The sequence below is a fragment of the Cricetulus griseus genome, chromosome 5 (assembly GCF_003668045.3).
Source record: "Cricetulus griseus strain 17A/GY chromosome 5, alternate assembly CriGri-PICRH-1.0, whole genome shotgun sequence".
NCBI lineage: Eukaryota > Metazoa > Chordata > Mammalia > Rodentia > Cricetidae > Cricetulus > Cricetulus griseus.
In genome coordinates, this window is record NC_048598.1 from 193,650,632 (window position 1) to 193,667,112 (window position 16,481).

Below are 16,481 nucleotides of genomic sequence, written 5' to 3' on the forward strand. Positions count from 1 at the left end.
TTAATTTTAGTAAATGATATCTATCCAGAAAATTGTACATTTCCTTTACATTTTTGAATTTTGTGGAGTACAGGTTTTCAAAGTATAACCTGAAGATTCTCTGAATTTCCTCACTGTCTGTTGTTATGTCCCACCCTTTCATTTCTGATTTTGTTAATTTTCATGTTCTCTCTCTCTCTCTGTCTCTCTCTATCTCTCTGTCTCTCTCTGTCTCTCTCTGTCTCTGTCTCTCTGTCTCTGTCTCTGTCTCTCTCTCTCTCTCTCTCTCTCTCTCTCTCTCTCTCTCTCTCTCTCTCTCTGCCTTTGGTTAGTTTGTGTAAAGTTTTTTTGTGTGGTTGATTTTCTTGAAGAACCAACTCTTTGTTACATTGATTCTTTGTATTGTTTTATTTGTTTCAGCCCTCAGTTTGATTATTTCCTGGCATCTACTCCTCTGGTTTGAGTTTGCTTCTTTTTGTTCTAGAACTTTCAGTTGTGCTGTTAATTCTCTTGACTATTCTCCAATTTCTTCATGTAGGCACTTAGTGCTATGAACATTCCTCTTAGTACTGCTTTCAAAGTGTCCCATAAGTTTGGATATGTTGTATCTTCATTCTCATTGAATTCTAGGAAGTCTTTAATTTCTTTATTTCTTCCTTGACCCACAAATGGTGCAATTGCACATTATTTAATTTCCATGAGTGTGTAAGTTTTCTGCAATTTGTGTTGATGTTGAATTCTAACTTTAAAGCATGGTGGAGTGATAAGCTAATAGGTGTCTATTTCAAATTTTTTGTACCTATTGAGGTTTGCTATGCTGCCAAGTATTTGTTCAATTTTAGAGAAGGTTTCATGTGGTTCTGTGAAGAAGATATACTCTTTTGTGTTTGGATGGAAACCCAATTGGGTCATAACTTCTGTTAGTTCCTTTGTTTCTTTGTTAAGTTTCTGTCTGGTGGTCCTGTCTAGTAGGGAGAGTAGAGTGTTGAAGTCTCCCACTATAACTGTAGAAGTTTATATATGATTTGAGTTTTAGTAATGGTTCTTTTACAAAGGTGGGTGCCTTTGTATTTGAGGCATAGATGTTCAGAATTGAGACTTCTTCCTGATGTTTTTTTTTTTTCTGTGATGAATATGAAATGACCTTCTTCATCTCATTTGATTAATTTTTGTTTGAAGTCTAATTTGTTAGCTATACCAACTTGTTTGTTGGGTCCATTTGATTGGAAAATCTTATCCCAATCCTTTACTCTGAGGTAATGTCTATCTTTGAAGTTGAGGTGTGTTTCTTGTATTCAGCAGAAGGATGGATTCTGTCTTTGTATCCTTTCTGTTAGCCTGTGTCTTTTTATAGACAAGTTAAGACCATTAATATTGAGGGAAAGTAAGGATCATTGAGTGTTAATTCTCATTTGTTTTGAATTTGGTGCTGGTGGTAGCATTGTATGTGAATTTACTCCACTTTTTCTTTTGGCTTTTGGTAAAGTGGGACTATCTACTTCCTATGCTTTTGTGAGTGTAGTTAACTTCCTTAGGTTGGAGTTTTCCTTCCAGTACTTTCTGAGGGGCTGGACTAGTTGCTATGTATTGTTTAAATCTGATTTTGTCGTGGAATAACTTGTTTTATCCATCTTTAATTATTGAAAGCTTTGCTGGGTATAGTAGTCTGGACTGGTTTCCATGGTCTCTTGGTGTTTGTAGAATATCTATCCAGGACCTTCTGGCTTTCAGCATTTCCGTGGAGAAGTGAGGTGTAATTCTAATAGGTTTGCCTTTATATGTTACTTGGCCTTTGTCTTTTGCTGCTCTTAATATTCTTTCTTTATTCTGTGTGTTTGGTGTTTTGATTATTATATGACGAAGGGACTTTTTTGTGGCCCACTCTATTTGGTGTTCTGTAGGCTTCTTGTACTTTCATTGGCATGTCTTTCTTTAGGTTGGGAAAGTTTTCTTTATGATTGTGTTTAATATGTTTTCTGCACCCTTGAGCTGTGTTTCTTCACCTTCTCCTATACCTATTATTCTTAGGTTTGGCCTTTTCATGGTGTCCCATATTTCCTGGATATTTTGTGTTAGGGATTTATTGGACTTAAGATTTTCTTTGGTCAACGAATCTATTTCTCCTAGTGTATCTCAATGCCTAAGATTCTCTCTTCCATCTCTTGTATTCTGTTGGTTATGTTTGAATCTGTATTTCCTGATTGTTTACCCATCTTTTCTAATTCCAGCATTCCTTCAGACTTTTTTTAATGTCTCTATTTCAGCTTTCAAACCTTGCACTGTTTGAATTGTTTCTTGCAATGTTTGAATTGAAAAAAAATGCTTGCAATTCAAAGTCTTTTCTTCCATTTTTAAAGGATTTTCTCATTTCCTCTTTTAGGTTCTCTATCATCTTCATAAAGTTGTTTTTAAGTTCTTTCTCTTCTACTTCATCTGTGTTGGGATGTTGTAATCCCAGAGGACCAAGCAACGGCTAGTCTGCCAGTTATCTCTGGGCTACTCCTTCCCCACTCAAGGGAGAGGTGAGCTTGGGCCCCTTTCTCAGGCTCAACTTCTGTTTGCCCACTCTGGGATCTCGTGGCCTGGGGACTGCAGGCAGTTTGACTCAGCAGACCAACCAACCACAAGTCTGCTGACATTTCTGTTTTAGTCCTGCTCCCACCCACTAGGAGAGAGAGTGCCTCATACCCACCTGCACCCACCATTAGACCCATCAAAGTATTGGACCTGCTTGCACCCACTGGAAGAGAACCTTGAAACCATACCCACCAAAAGATGAAGATACCCCACCTGCACCCACTGGAAGAAGGGATGGGAAGATGATAATATAAGAACACATTCAACAATAAGCAAGTTTTATTAACAGTGCTGTGCAACTCTCTGTATTTCCATGGAATTTGGAAATATCTCTTTCCAAGAATGTTTATTTTTTTTTAGTTCCTTAGTTTTCCTAGTCTATTTTTCTATGGTAATGAATTCTGTATAAATATATGCAGGAAAAATTACAATCTTATACCCTATGCAAAATATGAAATTTCCATGTAATTATTTCACATGCCTCTAATCATCTGTTTCAGTGACACTTAAGAAGGTGAGTTAGAGAATGATGGAGACAGAAAAATTTAGGTTAAAAAAATTTCTCCTCTCTTGATGCTCTTTCAAAAGAAATATTCTTTCTGTTTGGAAACTATGAGTGAAATATTGGGACCCATTTTTCCTTCAGTATTGGTGTCCTGAACCACAAAAAAAAATGATTCAACTTCATGGGAAACTGAGCAGTAAATGAATCATAAAATAATTTAAGAGTTCAACAATGCCATCAGTTCTTTGAGGGAAGAAATCGGCCTGTAAAAGACAGACCACATAGAAAAAAAGAGCTATAGAGAAAGAAGCAGTCCTGCTACACATGCTGTGCTTTCTTTGTGGCTCCATTACTAGCAGTACTTCCAGCTCTCTGTACTCCACCCAGTGGAGTGGGTGAGGGAGCTAGGTGAATAAGGAGGGGAGAAGAGGAGGGGTGAGGAGGACATAAGGGAGCAGGAAGGTTGTTCAGGGGGAAGAATAGAGGAGAGCAAAATAAGAGATACCATAATAGAGGGAAACAGTATAGGTTTAAAAAGAAATCAGGCACTAGGGAAATGTCCAGAAATCTACAAGGATGACACCAACTAATCATCTAAGCAACAGTGGAGAGGCTACCTTAAATGTCCTTCCCTGATAATGAAATTGACAACTAACTTATATGCCATCCTAGAGCCTTCATCCAGCAGCTGATGGAAGTAGAAGCAGATACCCACAGCTAAACACTGAAATGAACTAGAATCCAGTTGAAGAGGAGGAGGAGTGATGAGCAAAGGGGTCAAGACCAGGATGGTGAAACCCACAGAAACAGCTGACCTGAACAAGAGGGAGCTCTTGGCCCCCAGACTGATCACTGGGAAACCAGCATGAAACTGATCCAGACACCCTGAATGTGGATGTCAGTGAGGAGGCTTCAGAAATCTATGGGTCCTCTTATAGTAGATCAGTACTTATCCCTAGCATAGGAATGGACTTTGGGAGCCCATTTTACTTAGAGGGATACTTCCTCAGCCTAGATACATGGGGAGGGGCCTAGGCTCTATCCCAAAAGATATGATCACCTCTGAAGACCCCACATGGAAGACTTCACTCTCCCTGGGGAGCAAAAATGTTATGGGATAGGAAGGGTGTTAGTGGGGGGCACTGGAGGAGGGGAGGGAGAGGAAACTGGGATTGACATGTAAAACAATCATGTTTCTAATTTAAATAAAAAAACAGAGAAAAAAGAATTGTGTATTTTATTTAATATTAATTTAAGTTTTTTATATGAGAAGAATCATTCTAGTGAGAAATGATATTTTGTTCTTCTGACTATCTTTGAGATGCCATAATCTTCAAATTCTGACATTCATGACCTGTGGTTGACTCTTGCTCCAGAGAGTGAGTAATCCAGTGTTATCACTAATCTCCAATGTCAGTAGCTTACACTCAGTTTTAGTTCTTACTCACCTCCAACACACAGGTTCTTTTTCTATGTCATTGTCTGTTCCTCAAGTTAGAATTTTAATACTTGATATTCACAATGGCCAGGCTTACAATGTAAGGCAGGTAGATGATGGAAAGGGTTCTTTGTTGTTATAGGCATCTGGTCTCAAGGTTGATAATTTTTCAATATGATTACCATCCTCCTTGTGACAGCCAAACTCTGCCTTGTATAGATAACTGGTCTAGAGTAAAAGATTCTCTTTCCCAATAGTTGATGACTTCACTCAGTGTAGAAATAGAATGTTAGCCTAAACTGGATTCCTATCATCCTTGGGTGAAGACTTTTTCTTATACTTTTTTTCTTAGTTATATTTGGCATCTATGCTTATACATGCCATGAAAATCGAAAGGCTTTGCTACTTGTCTTCTAGTACTTATAGATACTGTTTCTTAAAAGATAAGGATTGAAAAAAGGAACAGGGTTGTACATAGACATCTACACACACACACACACACACACACACACACACACACACACACACACAATGGATACCTGTGATTTTTATCTCTTCATGCTCTGCAACAGGTGACAGTCTGGTTTTTCAGCCTTTCTTTGGAGGACCTTGCCTATCCTTTGATCAAATTGTTTTTATTGTTCTAGAACCTTAGTTCTCAAGTGGGCTCTAGAAAAGTTGTTATTCTGATAGCATTTTGGAGTGGAAATTATATCCTTGCTTGTTTCTATAACACTAACAAAAGAAAATTTTTCTATGATCCTGTCATAGAAACCTCTACTCATGTAAAATATAGAATGCTAATTTCACATTAGCTTCACTTTGTTTGGATGCCTCTACTTTACTTAAATTTGTAGTATAGCACTTGAGGACTTGTTGTTGGGTTACTATATCATTTTTGTTTCATAGCAAAAATAAAAAACTCTCCCTTCACTTACTATTTCTCAAGTAAAATCATGTGTATTATTCAAGGTGCATGCACATGAGTGTACCTACAAACACACTATACACACACACATACACACACACCTGACTACCATCAACTTTTTACTTAAGAATTTCTGTGATGAGGGTAATATTTCAAATTAGCAAATCCCCCTATAAAGTGATGAACATTGAAGTTTAGACTATAGTACAATTACTAACTTTCCACTCATTTTATTACAGCAAATGTTAACACTGATAAAGTCAAAGAGTATCCTTGTAGATGAGCAGATGTTTTGGTAGTATAATACATACTATGTCACACTAAAACCTCTTTTTGAAAATCATTTCCAGTAAATAATTATAAACAAAATAAAGGCTTCAATTACATGTGTGACAGATAACTTCCATGTGTGAGCTTTAGTAAGTCCATAAACTTGTCTGGCCTTCTAGTTCTTCAGGCCCCTATCTGTAAACTACCAAGACTAGATTAGACCAACTGTGAAGTATCCTTTCAATGCCATGGCTTGCTGTAAATAAAGATAGACAATAGAATTAAAAAGTAAGTTGGCCACTTGGTTGAGGTGATACCCTTCTCCAAAAATTATGATGGCTAAGTTTAAGCCAAGAGCTCTTCAACTGCACTTCAAATTTCCATTATTTTAGATACCATAACTAAAATAACTATTACAGAAGGTATTTTAAATACTCAACTGAAGGTCAATCTAAAAATGTCACCTAACTTTTCTCCTACTCTATGTTCTCCCTCCCCAAATCCTTAGCTCTATCCCAGTGAAGTGGCATGATGGAAGGAGAAATTTCCTCAGATCTAGATGTCCTAACCAAGTGCCTGGAATAGAAAATTCTGCTTATGCTTTTCTGGCCCTTTAAGCTTTGCTCTAAACAAATAATGGCAGTATATGTAGATTTCAAGACAAACCAAGGAACACAAAACTGCACTGCTACCAAAGTATTTGAAGAGTGACTTTGGGTGAACTGACTTCCAGGTTGAATAACAAATTAGTAAAATTTGAAGAGAAGGACATGCTTATACTTCGATCTAAAGCTTGGAAAGCTAAAATGAACATAATTTGTCCAAGCTAGAATTGCTTGAGCACAACCTTGAAGCCTGTGTGATAGAAACAGTATAAACGACTCTATAAAAGGCCAAGGCATATTTTGGTTCATGACATTGGTTTTATACTCAGGAAATATTTCTTATTTCTCTGAATTTATGCAACTATACTAAGTAGTTTTCTCCTGTGTGATTTGCAAAAAAAGAAAAAAAAATGTACATATAAACACACAAAGTACTCCGTGTTAATTTTTCTATAAGATATTTGGAAAAATTATCTAACTTATTTGATGAAATAAATGATCCTTATAATTTCCCTGATAATTTGAAAGGTTGTCTAAGATCTTTACCAAATTTTTATATATCCTCTCCTCACTAACTTCTCTTGCTATCTTGCTACATACTACCTGTTTTGTGTGTGTGTGTGTGTATCTTTTTATTTAAATTAGAAACAAGCTTGTTTTACATGTCAATCCTAGTTCCCTCTCCCTCCCCTCCTCCCATGCCCCCCCCAACCCCCTATCCCATCCCCTTTCTGCTCCCTAGGGAGGGTGAGGCCTTCCATGGGGTTCTTCAAAGTCTGTCACATCATTTGAAACAGGGTATAGGCCCTCCCCCATGTGTCTAGGCTGAGAGAGCATTCCTCTATGTGGAATGGGCTCCCAAATTCCATTTGTATACTAGGGATAAATACTGATCCACTACCAGAGGCCCCATAGATTGCCCAGGCCTCTTAACGGACACTCACATTCATTCTGTGGTTTCCCAGCTATCAATCTGGGGTCCATGAGCTCCTCCTTGTTCAGGCCAGCTGTTTCAGTGGGTTTTCCCAGCCTGGTCTTGACCCCTTTGCTTATCACTCCTCCCTCTCTGCAACTGGATTCCAAGAGTTTGGCTCCACTACTGGTTTATAACTGCCTTGTTCTCTTATGGGAGAGTCCCTTCACAGCAGTTTCCCATGCCCATTGTTTTTCAATATATTCCTCACACGAATATTGTTTCAGGGAAGAATTAGAATATTTTTGGTATACATTTTGTAAATATATGTCTAGGTACAAAATACTTAGTGGAAACTAGTTACATCATTAGCTATGACTTGAGAAATTTTGAAATTGTTATTACATTTATTTATGTAATTTGTGTGTGTGTGTGTGTGTGTGTGTGTGTGTGTGTGTGTGTGTGTGTGTGTGTGTGTGTAAGTGTGGTATTTACACATATGAACATCAGAAAATAATCTGAAGGAATTGTTTCTTTCTTTCCACTATGTGAATCACAGGCATTAAACTCAGGTTGTTATGTTTGGTTGTAAGAACCTTACTCACTGTATAACAACAAAACATTAAAAAATTAAAAATCAAGTGGAAGAAGGTTTCTTAGCAGATTTGAAAAACATTAATTTTCTTATTATCTATTTATTAATTATTTTAACTATATTGTTAAGCCAACTCAACAATATAAACAAATTTGTATTCAAACAGCCCTAAATATTTTTATATAAATTAAACTTTTGATTATTTTATGACACAAAACATCTTTATAATGGGTAAATGATTTAATGTAGTTGATTCTGCAAAACAGCTTTGTAGCCAGTTTCTTATGTATATGAAATTGTATGCCATTAATTTATTCATCTGTTTGAGTTCTTTGAATATGTCCAAAGAGACAATCTTTCTGTCAGAATGATGTAATCATTGTCTCAAAATGAGAAATATGAATAATGTTTTTATGGAGGATAATCTCCTTGTTTGATGTCTTATATTTTTATCTGGGTTATTTTCCCTATCCATGTAATAACTTATTGAGGTCTAAGTGCTTACTGTGAATGAATGTAGTAAGTATGACACATTTGTCTCTGAGAAAGTAGAAAAGAAAATGACATTTAAATGAAGCAAGAGGAACAAAATTCTAGTTTGTTTACATTTTCTTTCTGGTGACAAACTGATTTAAGTTTTGCTTAAGTCTCACAATTAGCTTTTACAATAAATAAATTTTAGCCTTTCATATTCTACAACAAGTTATGTTTTGGTTTTGGTGGTAATCTGAAATATGTAAGCTTCCTGGGAGCAAGTGTCATGACTGGATTATAATGGATTATAATTTTTAAAAAAAATCTAAGTTTCTCCTCTCTATGTAAATACAATAATTTTTCTTTTCTTTTGCAGTTTCTTCTTTGTGGCATATGTGGAATACTATGTGCCAAAAAAAAGTCAGGACTTGTTGTAAGTTTTTGCCTTGTTTGTATCCTATACTTTTTAAAGATTTTATTTATTGTGTATACAGTGTTCTGCCTGTATGTGCATATGCACATCAGAAGAGGGCACCAAATCTCATTATAGATGGTTGTGCCCACCATGTTATTTCTGGGAATTGAACTCAGGACCTCAATCAGGGTTAAACTCTGAGCCATTCCTGAGAGAAACTGAAAAGCAAATGTTGAGCTTATTGTTTCAAAGAAAACTATCAAGAATATTAAAGATAAGAAAAAAAATACCAAAGTCCCTGAAAAGCTTTTATACACTCCTTAAATACTTGAATATTCAAACTTTAATATTTGCTATACAGGAGAGTCTTTCCACTTGGAGACTCCAAGCAATCACCTGGATCCTTCAGAAAGCTAATAAACATAAAACTTACTCTGTGGGAAATTGAACTGGTTGAATATGGATCTGGGCCTAAGAATTGTTTACATTTTTTGACTGTGAAGCTAATTTTTCAAAGCACCAAGACAGTTGTGATTCTATGGTTGCGGTTAATTCATTTTTAAGATTTATTAAATTTATTTTTATTACTATGAATACACATATAATCATTTTCAGATGTTTTATTGTACTATCAGAGAATTCTGGAGTAGGCAACTTGCTCCCTGTTAATTCTGATATTGGCTGTAAGGGAGCCCTACATACTGAAGGGTGGTCTCCCCTCTGCCCTTATGATATTTTATGAGAGTTGAAAAGAAGGAAAGGTCATAAACTTTTACTAATTGGTAAGTTTAATTACACAAGGACCATGGAGAATGTTCTTTGAAGTAAAAAACAAAAATGTTTTCCAATGACAAGTCAGGTATGGGATCAGAGCAGTAAGTGAGGATCCTTCCAGTCATGTTCATCTTCTATACTTCTCTAACGTCTTTCTTTGTGATGACATCTATTTAGGGAAGATAGATAAAGCATTCATTATGACAGTCACGTGTAATATACTTGTTAAACATTTGAAGTTAATGAGAACGTTTGGGGAATTATATTTATATTTCTAGTTGGCATCTATAATTCTCCCATCATTCTTTAGGTATAACCTTTATTCTTTATACACTTTTTAACTATCAATACCTGTTATGGTTGTGTTAGAACAGCTTGTTTTGAGAAAAGATTAAAAGAAGGCAAAAATGAATGGAAGGCATGGAAGGAGGAAAATGGATGATTTAATTTTTAAGGAGCTGTATGTCTTCACTGTCTTTCTAATTCTCTAATAAGTTATAAAGGTTGCAAAGTTTCCATGTAAATGCTAGCTGTAGTTACCATTAGACAGTGCATTATCTTCCTATATTTTCTGAAATCCATAATTGGTAGTTCCAAGGATTTCTAGTTGTATGGTAAATGTTTTACAACATGTCTTCTTTACTAATATCTCTTCAGTCTAGAATCCCTTGCCTAATGGGGTTTGAAACAGTACATTATTAAGAACCTGGGCACTAATTCTAATACTTTTATTCATAGGTGACAATATTCTGCCAACACATATCAATGCAGTATCGTTAACTATTAAAGATACTGAGAATAACATTAGCAAATACATAGGTGTCCCTTTAAAAATAAATATTTAATTTATTTTAAAAAATAGTATTCATTCACTAATTGAAAGCTAGAATGCATGATCATTTAATATTGTCTGTTAATGAGCAAACACCAAAATATATACTATACTGAAGAAACTGCAAGGCAAGTGAGTATCATTTAAAATAGGATGCAACTGATTGATTCTACTTAAGTTTTAAAATACACATTGCCACTAAAGGGAACAATTTTGTGATTTAGTATTCAATTTTCAACATTATATTCAATCAGATATACAAAGATTTTATTGTTTTAGCATTGGGTTTTCAGCCCTGATGATAAGTATTCTGACATATGCACAATAAATAAGGCAGAATTAAGTTGCAGAAATGAAGCAAATGACTGGACTAGTAAAAATCTTTGCCTGTCAATCTTTTTTTTAGTACTGTTTCATGAATTCATGGTCTTGCCCTTTCCTGAAATTTCATTCAATGAAATTGCTTACAATATTACTTTGATAAATTCTTCCTTTCACTACTCCTAAATCAACCTATTTTCTCTCTCTCTCCCTCTCTCTCTCTCTCTCTCTCTCTCTCTCTGTCTCTCTCTCTCTCTCTCTCTCTCATTTAATATTGACCATGCCATACTTAATATGTTAAACCTTAATACACTCAAGGGTATTAAAGCACAATTCCTTCTAATGCCAAAAGCTGCCTCATTTAGGACCAGTACTCAAAAATTACTTTTTGAACTTTGCTAACTGTTGAAAGCAAACAATATATTATAATGTTAAAAAATGCTAAGTAGGTTATAAAGCTGATTGTCCAAGAGAATTAATACAACAGATGAGATCAATAATGTCCAGGAAGACCTTTTGAAAAAAGTTATGACTTTTTTCTACTAGGTGTCCAAGGAAAAAGCAAAATTATTTCCAGGACACTATAAATGTCCTTGTTATGAAATGTGTATGGCATATCAATGGGCAAGGAAGGTTTGTTGGTGGTAGAGTGCTTGCCTAGTGTATGAGTGATCCTGTTTGTCTCTAAGAACTGGGGAATTTGGTCCTAAGAACTGGGGAGAGGAGTGTAATTGGCTACTGTGCTCCAGAAAATGGAAATACAAGTGGATAAGTTAGTACCACCCTACAAAAGATCCATTAAATCCCATAGGGTAATTTAGATCAGTTGCTTAAATCACGTAAAGTTATTATGAAGTATTTTAAAGAGTCAACTAATTTATTAAGAATTCACAGAATATTTCATATACAGAAAGCATATTACTGTTGCCGAGGGTCCTCTTTAGAAATGAGTTAACATATTATCTCTATGAATAGAGAGCCATATTAAGTCAGTAATAAGATCAACATTAAAAGCCACACTCTGTGTTCCTTCAAAACAATCAAACAACACTTTTTAAACAGCTACTGTTTGATTCACTGTGGTATCACAGGGCAACAAAAGATTTGACCAATGCGGGGCCAAGTTATGAAAAGTCCCTAAGATGCCCATTTTGGGAAACACACACAAAAGTAATGAGAAAAAAGACTGAGCTAAATGTCCCAAGATCACCTAGGTAGAAAGTTAAGGATACTTGGATACTTAGATAAGATGACAGAATGAAGCTATATTTAAGTCAGAGAATATGACCTGATCATCATTCATTCTTCCAAATTATATTAGTGCTTCTTGCAGAGGACCTCTGGGAGGGATCAGGAAGGTAATGCCTGCTCGTCTCACAAAAGCATGCATATCAGAGATGGGTATTATTTTCATCAGGATCTAGCCAAAAGGTATATATCATTGGTTCTGTTTTAGAAGTTCTATGATGTACTTCCTCTGCGGTGGGTCTGAGTGGAGTCTGACAGGCACACCTGTTTTTCCTTCTTATAATCAAAGAGAACACATCCTCTTCATTGTAGGTTTACCATCTTTGGCCTGCAGCATTATGAGGCTCTATGTTAATACTCTCTTTCTTCTTCTCAGATGATACTTTTTTCAGCCTGTTGTATCTGCGGACTCATTGGAGGCATCCTGAATTTTCAGTTTCTTCGAGCAGTCACAAAGAAGACTTCATCTGTGTACCCACTGCACCTTGCTTCCATGTCTCTGGCGTGTATTGGGATTGGGGGCTGCACTCTGTCTTCCTGGCTCACTTGTCGTCTAGCCAGCTATGAGCAAAGGAGAATGTTCTCAGAAAGGGAACATTCCCTGCATCACTCTCATGAAATGGCTGAGAAAGTGAGTTTTGTCATTTTGCCTCACACTGCTGCCATATAATGAACACTACAATCTAAGTGTATCAATTTACAAGCTTAGATCCAAATTTGGGAATCACATTTTGTAAATTTGACCCTATCAGATTAAGAAAATTTTTTTATTAGCTTCTCTCTGCAATTCATAAGCTCAGCCATTTTGAGCAGAATTCTGTAGCCTCTGTGTCTGTTCAAAACCACAACTCCTGAAATAGCATTTCATAAAATATTAAGCACCTTATAAATATGGATTTTCATGTACTATTCTGAGGAAAAACATAAACTAAATACAGCCTCCACTTAATAATGTCATCTTTAGAAATCACATGAATTCTCTTTGTGCTTATAAGCAAATGTGTTTGATTATGTAAATTGAGGAAGCATAAAAGGCTCTTTTATGATTTTAAAAAACAAAAGCATTGTTTATCAGTGCAGATATTACAACCCTAATAAAGCTTCATTGTATTCTCATCTACACTTCATTCATATTTGGATAACTTTGCCTATATTTTACACAATGTTGCTTGTATAATTGTTTTATGAAACCTATTCAAACAGAAAGTTGTATTAGCTGCATTAAGGAACAAATAGTATAGAAAGACCTTTGTGTGTTTCAATTAAATTTGCTATACATTTCTAAATTCACTTCCTGTTACTTCCTCTATTGAAGAAAAATAAACATCTGTAAAAATCATCTCACTAAGATAGTAGGAAAATTATATTTTGATTCATTTCTTCAAAATAAAATTGTATAGTCATAGCAAAAAAGAAATAATAGCAAGAGTTGTGCATATTTCTTTATGATGTTATTTTAAAGTTAACAAATATTTATTTTGTAGTTCATCTGTCTTCATTTCATATACTATCTATACATAAGGAGAAGAGATTTTCATTAACTGTCCCAAAGAAGTAATTGTGGACATTTTGTACATGTAATTTAAAAGAATTGATATTATATTAGAAAAAAACTATTAATTTTAAAATAGCCAAGGAAAAGATAACTGCATACTGTGATAGTGCCTCCTTTATGCTCTATTTGTATGCTAGTATTATTTAGCTTTTCTTTGTATATATTTGTTCAATATTTATTGTATAATTGTTATATTTACATTAGAGATTGAGGGCTATTGAAATAACCGACTTGCCCAGCTGCCCGGTGGTGCCCCCGACACCAGAGTTACCTACAAGGTACGCTGATTTCTAGGGAGTTACCATGTTGTAATGTTGCTACAGGAAGCACTGCCTCTTGGAAAACCATGATGTCAGCGAATCAGTCTGGACTGATGCTGAATGTTCCTCAAAGTAGCCCTTTTAGAATTACTACTCTGAGGAGCCGACATGACCTACATGGCAGAATCTTACAGCTTCAACGTTGGTTGAGTATTTCAAATATTCAGCCTGCCTCTAAGCATCCAAGCACAGTTCTGCTTGGATGATTCATAATTCCCTGTATTCTCTGCTGCATCACAATTCAGACTCAGTGTCATCATTCACAGATGAGACTTCTGCTTTTAATAATAGATGAGTCTGGGTAAAGACAAACTGTGTATTTCTGTCAGGAAATATTGAATGAATAGATAACCAAAGTTTAACATTAATATAGTAAAATTTGTGTATATAATTTTTCTATTGGTAAAATTATCTGATATGCTACATTTTCCATATTTCCAGTTGTTAAGAATAGTCAAGGCTCTTGGCTTGTCCAAAGAGCCTAACTGGAAATACAGGAAGTTACATTTGCAGCCCATTTGAAGGAAATATATTTATTTATAAATATTCAAGTCTGCTCTTGCCTAAATTAGGAGTATGGTCTTGTTTAGTTGGAAATGCCAATTTGTAAATAAAATGATGAGACTCATCCATTTTAAACTAACATTCACTATTATTTTCTATCAATAATTTTACTGTGTCTGAGTTTGAGTGACTTTAGTTCAGAATATTCTTGAATTTATAAGATTTTAGAAAACATTTTTCTTAAAATCTTACACTAAAAGATTGATACTCTAGTTTTATGTTATTTAGCTAATTTTGTTGATTTTTTTCATTTGCAGTCTTTTTAGGGAATGGAAAAGGCAGCTGAAATTTTTATTTATATGCACTTACTAAGAAGTTTTCTTCTTTTCTAGCAGAATAAATAAGAAAATGTGCTTCAGTAAATTTTATAATAATAATTTTAGGAATTGAGTTTGGTTAATTTTGCCATTGCTCAGTTTTTATTATTATAAACTTAACACCAACCCAATGACCCCTACATTTCCAGAACTGCTTTCACTGTGCTCATCCTTAGAAACAACAGAAACAAAATAGAAATGAGTATCAAGAATACTTTAAAAACAGTAGTTTTCACTTGAAATGTTTTTGCTGCTATATGGAAAGACAGCTTGAAGTATAGAATTGTCAGTCTTGGATAATAGACAATTTTTCTAATATATGTCTGTATTATATGCTAATATAATATTAATATATTATCTATAATACAATATACTATGATAAATGTGAATGGGCCTCTGATCTCATGACTTCTTTTGTAATGAAAGGCTTAATAGCTAACAAATAGGGCCTGGGAATGTGGCCTAGTTGGTAGAGTGGTTGCCTAGCATCTGGAGCATCTTATAGACCAGGCAAGTAACACATTCCTGGGTTTCTACAACTCCAAAGGTGGAAACAAGATGATTATAAATTCAAGGTCACCCTCAGGTACATAGAAATGTGTATCAAGCCTGTGTTACATGAGATCTTGCCTCAAAATCAGCTAAACAAAATAAATAAATAAATAAATAAATAAATAAATAAATAAACTATATGAATTCAAATAATCTAAAATTTATTTAAATATTTGCTATAATTGCAAATGGAACTCTTTGTACTACTTTATTTTTCATGTCTATAAATCCATGTCTTCACAGGCATAACTCCCTGTTACTTTTTTAGTAATAAGTACATTAAAAACATGTCCCAAGTTTTCATTACCCAAGTTGCTTTATACTGTATAAGTGATAGTGTCATTATAAACAATTTTCCTGGCTAGGCATGATGGTTTACAACTAGAATCTCAATATTCAGAAGGCTGAGGCAGAAGGATTGCAAGTTCAAAGCAACTGTGCACTCAAGTTTTATGTCAGTCCAGGTTACATGTCTAAATCCTTTTCCAAACAAATATCATTCTCACTGTGAACATCTTTCAGCTCATAAACAAAAGTAGCCACATTTTTCATTTTTCTATAAACACCTGTAGGATATTTTGGCATTTTGTTGATGTGATTGGCAGAGGAGCTGTGTATTGGCAAAACCTGATCAGTCTGGCATCTTCATTCTAGGTTAGTTCCTTCCAAAAGAGAGTTGAAGAATAAGGGAGAAACTTGGCCATGTAAAAAGAGAGCGAACTGATTTGTGTATATAAGTCTTGGCTGCCACTTCAACATTTTCATATGATTCAAGATACTATGAAATTTCATTTCTTAAATCACAGCAACAGTATCAATCATTGCCCTTCCCCCAAAATGCTCTTCAGGGACTTGTAATCTCTGTTTTTCTATTAAGCATATCAATATTGACTATGAAAGTGAGTTTTAATTCATTCATATTATTTTGCTAACAGGAAATGACAGACAACATGAGCAATGGAGGACCACAACTGATATTTAATGGAAGAGTACAATCAATGTTTTAAAGAACTGAACATTTTTCAGGTTGTTCATGAATCAAAGAGTCTGAAAGCCTGGGAGCTGCAATTAAAACGTGTTGTGAATTTGCTGTTATTTCTCCTGAGCATCCACTAAAATTATTCCTTCTCAAATTTGCCTCACTCACCCTCCAGTGCCAGAAATGTTGTAGTTTAGTCTTTTCAGCAGACTGACCAGTTGTTCTGAAGAAGACTCTTCTAGAGCAATAAATGGATACATTTACTATACACAAGCAGCATTTGACTAGCATGAGCTTTAGAATTGTAATTGCATATTCTA

The 16,481-nt window shown here is 35.0% G+C and overlaps 1 protein-coding gene across 2 annotated transcripts in view; it reads left to right on the top strand.

Annotated features, from left to right (window-relative positions):
• Window positions 1–16,189, top strand: part of Tmem196 (transmembrane protein 196) — a 48,878-nt gene extending 32,689 nt beyond the window's left edge. For both annotated transcript variants that reach the window (XM_035444842.1, XM_027416415.2), the window contains exons 2-4: window positions 8,661–8,717; window positions 12,251–12,505; window positions 16,118–16,189. In XM_035444842.1, coding sequence (XP_035300733.1) covers window positions 8,661–8,717; window positions 12,251–12,505; window positions 16,118–16,189 — 384 coding nt within the window. The remainder of the gene's footprint in view (window positions 1–8,660; window positions 8,718–12,250; window positions 12,506–16,117) is intronic.
• Window positions 16,190–16,481: the final 292 nt, after the last annotated feature.